The sequence below is a fragment of the Pteropus alecto genome, unplaced genomic scaffold, assembly GCF_000325575.1.
Source record: "Pteropus alecto unplaced genomic scaffold, ASM32557v1 scaffold269, whole genome shotgun sequence".
NCBI classification, from domain to species: Eukaryota; Metazoa; Chordata; class Mammalia; order Chiroptera; family Pteropodidae; genus Pteropus; species Pteropus alecto.
The window spans coordinates 1,701,731-1,714,450 of NW_006443566.1; the positions used below are offsets into that span (position 1 = coordinate 1,701,731).

Below are 12,720 nucleotides of genomic sequence, written 5' to 3' on the forward strand. Positions count from 1 at the left end.
TAGCCAGCTCCCCAGGCTGCACCTATCAGATCCTAGATTCACGAGCATGGTCTGGGGCCCAGACCTCCAAGGCGGGTGGCTGGATTAAAGAGGTGTATCTTATCTCCATTTAATTAAAGATGGGGAACTCCAGATGTACTACAAGGTTCCCATAATTCCCCCATCTTGAATGCACAGGTTATAGCTTTAACCCCAGAAGAACAAGTTGGAGAGCACGTCAAGACTCTGTACTTTTTAAAAATGGAAGTCTGACTGCAAAACAATTCATGTTCGATAAAGACATTCTGGAAAATAGATAATGAAATTTACCCCCCGTCTTAACACTCAGATCAGAGAAAACTACTGCCAACATTTTAGTGAATATCATTCTGATTTTCTTCGTAATGCATGGAAACTAAGATTTTGTTGCCTTTATCTCTAGTAACTGCTTCTAAAATTAACTTTATAAGTGAGAAGCAAAGAATATCCATGAGAGCAGTTTAAAGGCAATTTTCTCACTCATTTGTTCATTCAACATATATTTGAGTATGTATTATATGCCAGTCACAGTTCTAAGTGCTGGAAAACTGGAAGGGACAAGCTCAATGACTTTAAGGAAGCCTGCAGCATGGGGAGAGAGAAAATGGACAAGCAAATACATATGAGAATACAACTTGTGACACATGTCATGAAGGAAATGAACAAGGTGGAAAAGGTAAAGGAATGTGAGAGATGCTATGGGCTGGACCTTCCTTAGGTCAGAGAGGACCTTTCTGAGAACGTGCTCATGACATAAAGATGATGTGGACTGTAGCAACCTGGTATAGGTCAAAGTCACTATGTAGCAGTAGCTGTTTGTCACTCAAATCCATGTTTCAATTTTGTTATTTAGTTAACATGGGTAGATTCTTGAAGTAAGCAAAGATCTTAGAAGTGATTTAATTCAACACCTTCACTTTATAAATGATGAAAATGTGGTCAAGGGGAAAACTTAGCCAGAGTCACCTTGCTATCAAATAACAGAACAATGGCCAGAGGCTAGCTTTTTGACCCACAAATCTCATCTGTCATTCCTGTAACATGCAGTTCCTTTTAGAGAAGGTTAATATTAGAAATGTTGCTCAGTATAGTTCCCATAAATAAACTGTAATCCAATATAATCAATTACATAGTATTTGTATCTTTTTTCCCTGACATAAAGTCTGGGGTGAAAGAAAAAACATGGGGTTTAAAGTGTGACTTAACATCCAGATGCCTTTTTATCTTATAATTTTTTAAAAAATTTTTCTGTCTTTTACTAGCTGTGTGATCTGGAAAAACTGCTTCAGCCTTCTGAGCTTTAGTTTCCTTATTTATGAAACCAGAATGCTTAGTAAAGATGATTATTATTCCAATGTTTAAATGGAGAAAATAGTGAGAATTTATAGGGAAAAAAATGGCATATGTAGAGTGATAAAATTTAATGTCTTCAATGCAGGGGAACTAGAGTCGGTTGTTGGTTGGGTTTTTTATGCAACTGACTAGAACTCTAGTTAGTAACAGAAACCCTGGGTCTCTGCGTGGAGAAACTCAGGTACCCAGCTAAGCGGGTCAAAGCCACGTTGCTGTGGTTTTTCTTTTTAAGATACCAAACTTTCGGGTTTTCTTTAGTGACTCTTTTATTACACTTACTTTATTTATTGCATCATAAGCTGAGCAGTGGTGGTTTCATTTTTACCACGTGAACTAAATTATTCCACTGCAAATCTCCCTGGGGTTCTTGGAAAAATATCTAAAATTGATAAGAAACAGGACATTTTAAAGGAAATACCCGACTAAGAAATTGTTGAATGTTCTGCAGAGTTTGCTGAAGTTTTAGGGAGATCCAAACCGTCTCTGTAGAAAGGTCAATTTAAAGGCCTATTTTCATGTCTCAGGGACCTGCATGGAGTGCTCATTTTTTAGAACGCTGGAACAGACAGGAATAGGCCTAATTTTTAATGTCTTTGGGCCTTTAGCTATGAGGTTCCTCAGGCAGGCTTTTCTTTTTCTAATCCAGCTGGGTTGCCACAGACCAAGCAGAAGTGGCTTGACCCGGTGAGAAAATGTGGGCTCCATCCCAAGGAATGAGATCATACCGTTCCCAGAGCCCTCTGGTTCCCATCCAACTAGAGGCTGGTTTCCTCTTGCAACCCCTGGCAGGCATTTCTGCCCACAAGAGGACAGTCGCACTGTAGCTTGGCTGCAGCAGTATTTCCAGAGGGGCGGGCAAGGGAGACAGTGACAGATGGCTCTGAGATGGGACAACAACCTGCACAGGAAAGAAACATGGTAAAGCAATCTCGCTTCCCTCTTGCCTTTTCAAAGGATCTTTTCTTCCTTCTTTTTTTTTCTTCCTTTTTAAAAGAAAAGAAGATATGAGTTAGTATTGAATGTAGCAAGCATAGAAATGAGTATTTCTGTGCTGGTGGCTGTATGTCTGAGTTCATAGGCTTGTTGGGGTCTCAGCTCACAGAACTCATTAAAGCAGCATAGAACAATTAAAAATCACGTGTAAGTGAATAAATAAAACTTTTATAATCTAAGTAAAATTTAGTATAAACAATTTTAGCAAACAAAGCAAATATTATTATAACAAATACAGCAAAAAAAGCATTAACTTGTTCTCTATGGAGAAAGGGGCTTGACTCTTACATTAACTAGGTTAGGTGAGGTATTCTTACTGTGATAGGACAAGCTCTTCAGAAAAATGTGGAATTCCATGGGATTACACATACATATGATGGTCTCCAGCAGTGGTTCTCAAAGGTTAGCATACCGAACAGCTCGTAAAAAATGCAGATTCCTGAATCCCATCCCTCGACAGTCTCATTAAATAAGTCTGGGGGTACAACCCAGAACTCTGCATATTTTAGTCAGTTCTCTAAATGCTTCTAATGCAAGAATAGGGCCCTGGACCAATTTTGGAAACCCTAGCCTCCCCTCTCCCAAAAGAAAGAGAACTTAGTGTGAAATATACAAAGTCAAACTGCAAGAACATGGTGTCATAATTCCTAAAGCCAATGTTCATACTTTAAAACATTGGCTTATAAGCATGTGTATATGCCTTTACATCTGTCACCTTATGTTCCTAAAATAGCAGCATTTGCTTAGAAAAAAAATCAGGGAAATAGAAAAGTTGTCAGTGCTACTTATTTACTTAAAGCATCTGAGAGGGTAGTGAAGAAGATACAAAACTCCTTTAATAAAGGCAACTCTGTAGCTCAGAGCTTAGTTTAATCCATTGAATAGAAGAGATTCTTGTGATCCTAATATGAATGAGTCCTGCGATTTAAGGCCTATCCAAAAGCCCTTTGTGTTCTGAGGTGACTGAATTACTCTTTCTGTAATGGTGTTTTGTAGTTTTGTTTTTGAAAAAATATTGTTAACATATTTTGAGAGAGAGAGAGAAAGAGAGAAAGAGAAAGCTGGAACTGCTTAATTACTATTCTACCTTTACTTACAGCCTTGTTTTGTTTTTTTTGTACATAGGGCAAGTTATTTAATCTCTCTGTGCCTCAGTTTCTTCATTCATAAAATTAAGGACGATAATCGCTTATTTTTCAATTCTAAGATGAACATTGTCCCCCATATTTTAATATCAATGAAATCAGACTACACTTCGCCATTGACAATGAAATAACATTGTGTCCTAGATTAATTGGTAGCATTTTTTTCAGTGGAGCATAAAATAATGGAATGTCTTATGATGATGTTTTAGACTAGATGAAATGTGATAATAATACCTGGATCCTACAGGGTTAACTAAGAGACAAAATGCTTAGACCTGTGACTGTTCAATATTAATCACTTAATAAATATAATCTATTAGTATTCTTATTTATGGATGGATTATAAATTAACTAGTCCCTCCTTGTTGGATTTTTAGATTATCTCCAATATTCCTACCGTTATATACTACATTGACTATCCTTGTATGTAAATCTTGATGTGCATTTCTAATTAGGATAAATTCCCAAAAAGTGGAATTACTAAGACAAAAAGCATGGCCATATTGAAGAGATGGATTTATAATCACAGTAACTAAAACGTCAAACCTGGGTTAGAATCACTACTTACCCTGTGATCTTGGTCATTGTACTTAACCTGTCTACATCTCAATTTTTGATACAATTAGACAAATACTATACCGGCCAGTATTAGACAAATACGATACTGGCCAGACAAATACGATTCAAATATGATTTTGAACAGTAAGTTCAAAATCAACGTACTGTTCAAAGTCAACGTAAGCTATTTTATGAGGACACTGAGACACTACCGGCATTGCATGGCTCCATGCTGGCTTTGGATGAGAATGTATTTCGCATTGTTAAACCGCCAGTTTTCAGCAGTGACCCCATGTGGTCATAACAGAAACAGCAGCAGCAGAAAATAGGCATGTGCTGTCAGAAATGATCAGATTCATCAATTCTTTCCTCTGATATTTGTTTGTTGACAGGACTGTCCATTTGGACCACAGAAGCCTGTGCCTCAGATTCTTGAACCATCTGAGACAGAAAGACTCAAGAAAGGGATAATGAATGCTGTCAATCTGAATATGAGAGTCTGAATGATTGCTGTAAATATTGAAAGATGATCTATGTAAATCTCATACATATATATGAACTGGTGAAAGAGTTCACTATCATTTTTACAGAAGCAGCATAGGAACAGTTTATCTCTCCTTATAATATAACCATGAGAAACCACTTTGGAAATTTTATTTGTACCTTATAAATCCCAGCAAGCTCTGAGACTGAATTTTAGTGAATGGGTGGGATTGGCATGCTGTTACCCAAGCTGTAATCCATGAAAGGCCTCCTGGCCTGAAGTTCTGGAGGCGTTGGGAGGCCTAGTGTTTATAAATACAACCAGAAGTGTTTATATAATGAGTACTTCGAATATATTAAACAACTGGCATGTCAGATGACGAATTTACATATTTCATAATTTTTTTTTCAGAAAACATCATGTCAATCTTAATTCCATGATTTCTACAATCTACTCATAGGGATTAAATAAAAGAAGTATAATTTTTAAATAATCTTTTACTTTCTTAAGTCTATGGATGCTTAGAACTATAGAGCTGCAAGAAAATTTCCATTGGGAGCAAAACCATATAAACCCAAAGATATGGATGTGAATGGTCAGCTGAATTATAATAAATTTAGATACATAATTATAAAGCTTTATATGATTTCAAGGTAATTTGACCATATTTAAGAATTTATATAATAATTTCATTAACAAAATTATATGAGACATAAAATGTTTGAAGGTACTTCCTTTCCCCCCCTGTATGTACATGGTATAAAATTAAAAGGGTACTAAGAAGGTTGACAGTGAAAAGTGAGTCTCCCTGCCTCCATTCATCGTTAGATATTCAATTCATCTCCTCTGAAGCAAACTGCAGATCTGAAGTCATTTTAAATTTTTAATGAAGTATTTTAAATCTTTAAAATAAAATTTATAATTATAACATATTGAAAATCTTAAAAAAAATCAAAGGTATAAATAATCCTCTTTGCATACTGTCTTCCAGCCTTTCAGTTTCATTTCCAAAATCAACCAAGGCTACCAGAGATAGTCTGTACACACACAAGTAAGTGTGTGCGTGTGTGTGTGTGTGTGTGTGTGTGTGTGTGTGTACAGTGCCCTACTCCTTGCTTGTTTTACTCAGCAATTTTAACAATGTATCCTGAAGATAATTCATTCACTTAGGTTATTTCTTATCCCATGCTATAAGAAATCAGCTGTAAATTTGAGCAAGTATATTCATACAATAAATTTAGAGAAATGGAATTGTTTGATTAAAGCCTATATGCATTTGTAATTCTGACAAGTATTGCTAAACTATCTGAAAGACATTTTTAAAAGGTTGTTCTTCAAGTAATTCAAAGAAACTCAGACATGTTTTACATTTTAATTTTATTACAAATCCTGGTTTAATAATTAATGGAGTGGGAAAGAAGACCCTGGAAAGTTTTGAAAAAAAGAATGGCATGATCACAACATTCTAGCCAGTGGGCTGAGAACAGACTATACTGAGCATGACAGAAAGACGCAAACCAGTGAAAAGGTTACAACAAAAATATTGGTAAACCGAATGCAGCAACATGTGTAAAGGGTAATATACCATGACCCAATGAGACTGTTGCAGGAACGCAAGGTTGATTTAACACCTAAAGGTCAATTAATATAATATACTATATTAAAGGAATAAAAAAAGCCCATCTCGATAGATAGGGGGGGGAAATGTTTTGACAAAATCCAGTACCCTTTCATGATAAAAATGCTTAACAAAGAAAAGGCAAGCGGAACTTCTCCAACCTGTTAAAGGGCATCTGCAAAAGACCCACAGCTAACGTCATACATTATAGTGAAAATGCATGCTTTTCCGCTAAGAACAGGAACAATATAAGGATGTTCATCCTCACCACTTCAACATTGTATTGGAGGTTCTAGCTAGGGTAATGAGGCAAAAAAAAACAAAACAAAACAAAAAACAAAAAACAAAAAAAGAAAGAAAAAGAGCTTTCGGATTGTAAAAGGAGAAATAAAACTGTCTCTCATTGCAGATGACATGAGTTTGTATATAGCAAAAATCTAAGGCAGCTACAAACTCCCCCCAAAAAACTGTTAGAACTAATAAATGAGTCAGCAAGGTTATAGGATATAATGTCAGTATCTAAATGTCAATTGTAGTTCTATACACTTGCAATGAACAATATAAAAACAATTGTTTATAATAGCATTAGAAAGAATAAAGTACTTAAATAAACTTAATAAAATTTAATAAAAGTGTAAGGCTTATACACTGAAAACTGGAAAACATTGTTGAAACTAAATATGACTAAAGAAACTAAAGATGACCTAAATAAATGGAATGTTCTCTCATGTTCATGTTTTAGAAGATTTGATGTTGTCAAGATGACAATACTCCTGAAATTGATCCACAGATTCAACACAATCCCTATCAAAATCCCTTTCAGGGGGATTAATTAACAAGTTCATCTTAAAATTCATGTGACAATGCAGAGACCCTTAATAGCCAAAAGAGTCTTGAAAAAGAAGAACAAAGTTGGATGACTCACATCTCAATTTTAAAACTTACTACAAAGCTACAATAATCAAGACATACAGGTCAGTGAAATAGAATGGAAAATTCAGTATAAATCCAGTGTATGATCAACTGACATCAATAAGTACCATTTAATAAATACCAGTACCATTTAATGGGAGAAAGAAGAGTCTTTCTGACAAATAGTACTGGGACAATTGGATAGCCACATCAAAAAAAAAAAAAAAATGAAGTTGGACCTTTACCTCAAAACATATACCAAAATTAACTCAAAATGGATCGAAGACCTAAATGTAAGAGCTAAAAATATAAAAATCTTTGAAGGGTAAATCTTCACAATCTTGAGTTAGGCGATGTTTCCTAAATATGACACTAAAAGCACAATCAATAAAATGAAAAATAGAGAAGTTGGATTTCATCAAAATTAACTTTTATGTTTCAAAGGACACCATCAAGAAAGTGAAATTCACTACAGCCATGCCACCCTGAACGTGTGCCATCTCATCTGATCTCAGAAGCTAAGCCGGGTCAGCCTGGTTAGTACTTGGATGGGAGACTACCTAGGAAGACCAGGTGCTGTAGGCATAAAAAAAAAAAAAGAAAAGAAAGAAATTTAACCCACAGAATGGGATAAAGTATTTACAGATCATATATCTGTAAGGGACTTATATCCAGAATGGATATAAGAGACATGTCCAGAATGGATATAAGAGACTTATGTCCAGAATATATAAAGCCCTCTTAAAACAATAATAAAAAGACAAATAATCCAGTTTAAAAATATCTGATCTGAATAAACATATTTTTGAAGAAAATACACAACTAGCCAATAATCACATGAAGAGAGCTCAACATTCACTAGAGAAATGCAAATCAAAAGTGAGATATCATTTCATATCCATTAGGGTGATTACTGTTGAAAAAACAAAATCAAAAACAAAACAAAATAAAAAGTATTAGTAAGAATGTGCAGAAATTGAAACTCTCGTACACTACCAGCGGGAATGAAAATGGTGCAGCTCCTTTGGAAAATAGCCTTGCAGTTCCTCAAAAGATTAAACACAGAGTTCTCATATAACCCAGCACTTCCACAGCTAGGTACATACCCAGCAGAAGTGAAAACATATGTCCATACGAAAACTTATACATGAATGTTCATAGCAGCATTATTTATAATAGCCAAGATGTAAACAAGTTAAATGGATGACAAATATCTATTTGTCAGTTACAAATGGATAATGATATGTGGCATATCCATTGTTAAAAACAAGGCAACAAGCCCAAAATGGAGTCTCTTATGCTGAGCCTCACTTCACCAAACCTAGACTTAATTATAGTTTTTGCTCTCCCAGAAATGGAATCGAACCAGTCAATGCCTGATCAACACTAGTTAGATAATCTTCATGATAGACCCCTGCCATCTTCTTTGCAATAACCAACCCACTTTTTTTACCTAATATAACTTCCTTGTTCCTGATCCCTTTTGCTTGCAGAAGTCTTTCATTTTTGTACAGCTCCTACCAGCTCCCTTCTGTCTCCTAGACTGATGCTTTCTGATTCCAATTAATTTTTGCTCAAATAAACTCTTACAAATTTTAATATGCTTCAGTTTATCTTTCAAAACCATACAATAGAATATTATTTGGCTACAGAAAGGAATGAAGTACTGAAGGATGCTACGACACAGGTGAATCTTGAAATTAGTATACCAAGTAAAAGAAGCTAGTCACAAAAAAACCCCCAACATATTGCAAGACTCCATTTATATGAAATGTCTAGAAGAGGCAATTCCATAGAGGCAGAAAGTAGATAAGTAGTTATTAAGGACTGGGGGAAGTTAGTGATGAGGGGCTATAACTAATGCGCACAAGGTTTCTTTTGGAGGTGATGAAATGTTCTTGAAATGATTGCGGTGATTGCTGCGACTATACTAAAAACCATTGAATGGTACATCTAAAGGGGTGAAATGTTTAGTATATGAATGAAATCTCAATAAACTTGTTATAAGAAAAAGGAAAAATAAACCCTATACCCGACAACCTAAGTTTAACTCCATGCTTTCCACTGGTGGTGTAACTTTTGGAATATTATTTAATTTGTGTATGCCTTAGTCTACCCATTAGATAAATGGAGTTGTTATAAGGATTAAGAGTCAATATATTTCAAGCACTTAGAACAGCATCTGGTAAAGAGAAAATATTGTCACTTACACTCTATAGATTCCCAGGTCAGTACTGCTTCTTCTTGACCTTGCTTTCTGTTTCCCTTTTCACGAAACTATTTGAAAGAGTAGGGGGCGTGCTCAATCTATTGGGCTTATTCTCTTACAGTACTGTGGAAGAGTGTAAATAAAACATTTTTAAAAGCTCACGAGTCTTTATTACACGCTTAACTCAATTTCTTCTTTTATAAGCGAACGTCTTTTACCTATTTTGACCCTCTTGGGATGCCATTCTTTTCCGCCCTCAGCGCGCATGCGCAGAAGCCGCGTGCCCTTTCGTCTAAGTGCTTCTGCAACTCTGACAATGGCGACTCGCGGTGTGGGGCTGCTGACCCGTTTACCCCTATGTGCTCAGAAACGTCGCGTCCTGCATCCTATCCACAGGCTTCTCAGTTGCCCAGGAACTGTGGCCACAGATGTCAGGAGAGAAGAGCAGTCCTTCGGAAGCGCGGAGACAGGTGATGGTGCCGTGTCCTGGGTTTGCTTTATAGCTCCGATCCACCGCAGGCGAGGGAAACGGGAAGAGACTGAGATCGTGGGCACACGCGTGGCGGGTGGAAACGGCCGTGGAACCTTTGGCAATAGGATGAGTCTGTGTCCCATGCTCCTCAGGTCTCACTAGGGGAACGTAAGGCCTCCCAGTTGCTCAAGTGTTGCTGGGGTGTGCGACGTTACTTTCTTCGCGCACTCCTGTCCACAGTAATGAAATTGTTTAAGCCTCTCTCAAGTTCAGATCAAGAACACAGTTTGCTAGTATTTTACAACTTGGCGAAATAATGTTCCCAGTAATAACAATGATGCCACACATCAGTCAGTTACTTCATCATTCACAAATGTATCTGATTTTGATACTTACAAGTTTCTGATGGAAGGCAGCTATAATAAAGTCTTGATGAATAACCAGGATTCCTGTCTCCCAAATGTAGGGCTCTACCTAGGAAATTTACTGCTGTCGATTTTATTCTTTTAACCGTCTTGAGCAAAATCAACCTGGTAACAGATAACATCCACTGGAACAGGCCGTTGTCCTACAGACTTTCTATTGCTTGTGTATTGAGAAGCTCACTATTATTGAACCCCTCTTGTGACTGACCCAAGAGCTGTGCATACCTAACTTAAAATTCTTAAAACAATCTAGCAAGAAATGTGTCACTGTCTCCATTTCACAGATGTCAAAAGAGGCTCAAAGAGCTAAATGACTTGTGCAAGGTCTCATAACTGAAATTAGACGAGTGGACCTGTTAAAATGTGTTGATTTCTACAATTTTTGGAACTATAATTTTAAGACGTGAAATTATTTCTGGGAACAGTTCTAAAGTAGGCTAAACATGTTAAATATTTTCCCTTAAACAACAGGATTGCTCTCTTCATCAGACTGTGTGAAAGACATATTGACAGTGAGAAGTGTTACTTAATAAGACATTTCATTGAAATACTGATTGCATTATATTTAGTAAAAGCTTCTTCTGTTAAAAATAGTTAACTGAAAATTGAATAAGGATTCTGCCAAAGAAGCTATTGTAATTTAACATCTGTATAGTTGTTTAAATTTGAGAGGTTTTTTTATGCTCTGAGAAATAAAACTCTGTAAATTTGGTTTGGAAGGAATTATTGTTTTTGCATTTTATACATTAGGAAACAGGCTAGTCCAAATGGCTAAGTTCAAACTTACCCAGCTAGTCAATAGCTAAAATAGGAATAAAACCTTCTGATTCCAAGGCTACACTTTTCACTTATTACAGCTTTGTTGTTTTTCTTAGGAAATGTGCTTCAATTTGTATCATTAGGGTAATATAATGGCTAAGTATTCAGGGACTCTTGTGGGTCATAACAAATGACAAAATCCTCGTTTGCATTGCTTTTCCATTTTTAAAAAGGGTAACAACATCTTATACTCATTTGGAAGCATATAATTTTATAATTGAAAGAAACTTGAGAAATACTCAATTTAGTTTTTCACTCAGTGTGAGAACTCATTGCCAAAACATTCCTAGTAACATTTTCTAGTAACAAGGAACACACTTTCATAAATCAGCCCAATTTATGAAACTGATCTCACAGTTGGTCAGTTCTTCTTCTTGATCCGGAAGCGAATTCATCTTCGATCTGAAGATGCCCTGTTTTTCTTGGTCAACAATGTCATTCCACCCACCAGTGCCACGATGGGTCAGCTCTACCAGGAACACCATGAAGAAGACTTCTTTCTATACATTGCGTACAGTGATGAAAGTGTCTGTGGTCTGTGAAGCTACTGCCCCTTCAGTGGGGGGTCCCATTCTACAAAGAAAGAGGTGGCCCCCTTCCTTGCCCTCTTTCTTCTTCAGGCTCAAACACACCGTTCAGGACCTATACTTCCTAATGTTTGAGGATCTTTTCCAGACCTTTGTAGCAAGAGTGTTAATGGGGAAGATGGCCTCTAGAAACCACCAAGCTGGGGGGTTGGGGGGGAAGCTCTGATAATGGTAGAAAAATGATTATGATGAGCTAAAATCTACCGATTTCTCATTTCCCTGTTAATCTTAGTTTTGACATAGCTTTCATGGGAGTAGTGGAAAGAACCCTGATTTAAGAATAAGAATACATAGTGTATTATTCAGGACCCTTTTGGGTACAGGTGACAGAAACTAACTCAAATTAGCATAATAGGAAAGGGAGGCTTACAATCCATGTTAACAATCCATGTAACCAAACTTCAGAAAGAGACATAGCTGCTTTTTGGTTGACTAGATGGATGTGGTCAGTATTGTTTTCCTCAGCTGTTACTTGATGGCCTCATTATCTCAGATTCTTCTATATGGGGTTGTTGATGGTGGGGGCATGGCCACCAGCAGCTCCATGTTCACGTGCTTGTAGCTTTCTCCAAATGAAAGTATAAAAATACATTTTACCTGAATTTGAAAAATTCTAAGAAATAGCTCTTGACTGATCACACATACACCCTTTGGGCTATGAAGAGCTTTCCAAAATGTGTGATAATCCTGGCCTCTCTGATGAGGTAAGGGTACATGCACTGGGTGGGATAACTGTATTAATGTGTTATTCACACCACAAGTACACATGGTTTTCTGTAAGCAGAGATGTGCTGTTACGGAACAAGGGAGGACAGGTGCTAGGCAGCTAAACAACAGCTAAATTCTGCAAGAGGCCACCTAGCTTATGAGATGTGCAGTTTTTTTCCACTGGTAGTGACACCTGCTCTGTCTATCTCAAAGGATTATTGGAGATTCAGAAGACAGTGTATATGTGAAGGTGCATGGAAACCTGTTAGGTGCTGCACAAGTAGAAGAGTCTCTATACCGTTCAGGACCTGTACTTCCTAATGTTTGAGGGTCTTTTCCAGACCTTTGTAGCAGGAGTGTTAGTGGGGAAGATGGCCTCTAGAAACCACCAAGCTGCAGGGCGGCGGGGGGTGGGGTGG

At 36.9% G+C, this 12,720-nt stretch overlaps 1 protein-coding gene and 1 long non-coding RNA gene across 2 annotated transcripts in view; one reads left to right on the top strand and one right to left on the bottom strand.

Moving 5' to 3' along the window:
• Positions 1 to 1,571: 1,571 nt before the first annotated feature.
• On the bottom strand, positions 1,572 to 9,546 carry LOC112472840. Its single transcript, XR_003043783.1, has 3 exons — positions 9,509 to 9,546; positions 9,292 to 9,413; positions 1,572 to 2,354 (listed from the first exon to the last, which is right to left on the bottom strand). It is a non-coding gene; the product is annotated as an uncharacterized LOC112472840 (long non-coding RNA).
• Positions 9,547 to 9,555: 9 nt separating this feature from the next.
• Positions 9,556 to 12,720, top strand: part of MTPAP (mitochondrial poly(A) polymerase) — a 27,447-nt gene continuing 24,282 nt past the window's right edge. The window contains exon 1 of the mRNA XM_006924175.3: positions 9,556 to 9,760. Coding sequence (XP_006924237.2) covers positions 9,556 to 9,760 — 205 coding nt within the window. The remainder of the gene's footprint in view (positions 9,761 to 12,720) is intronic.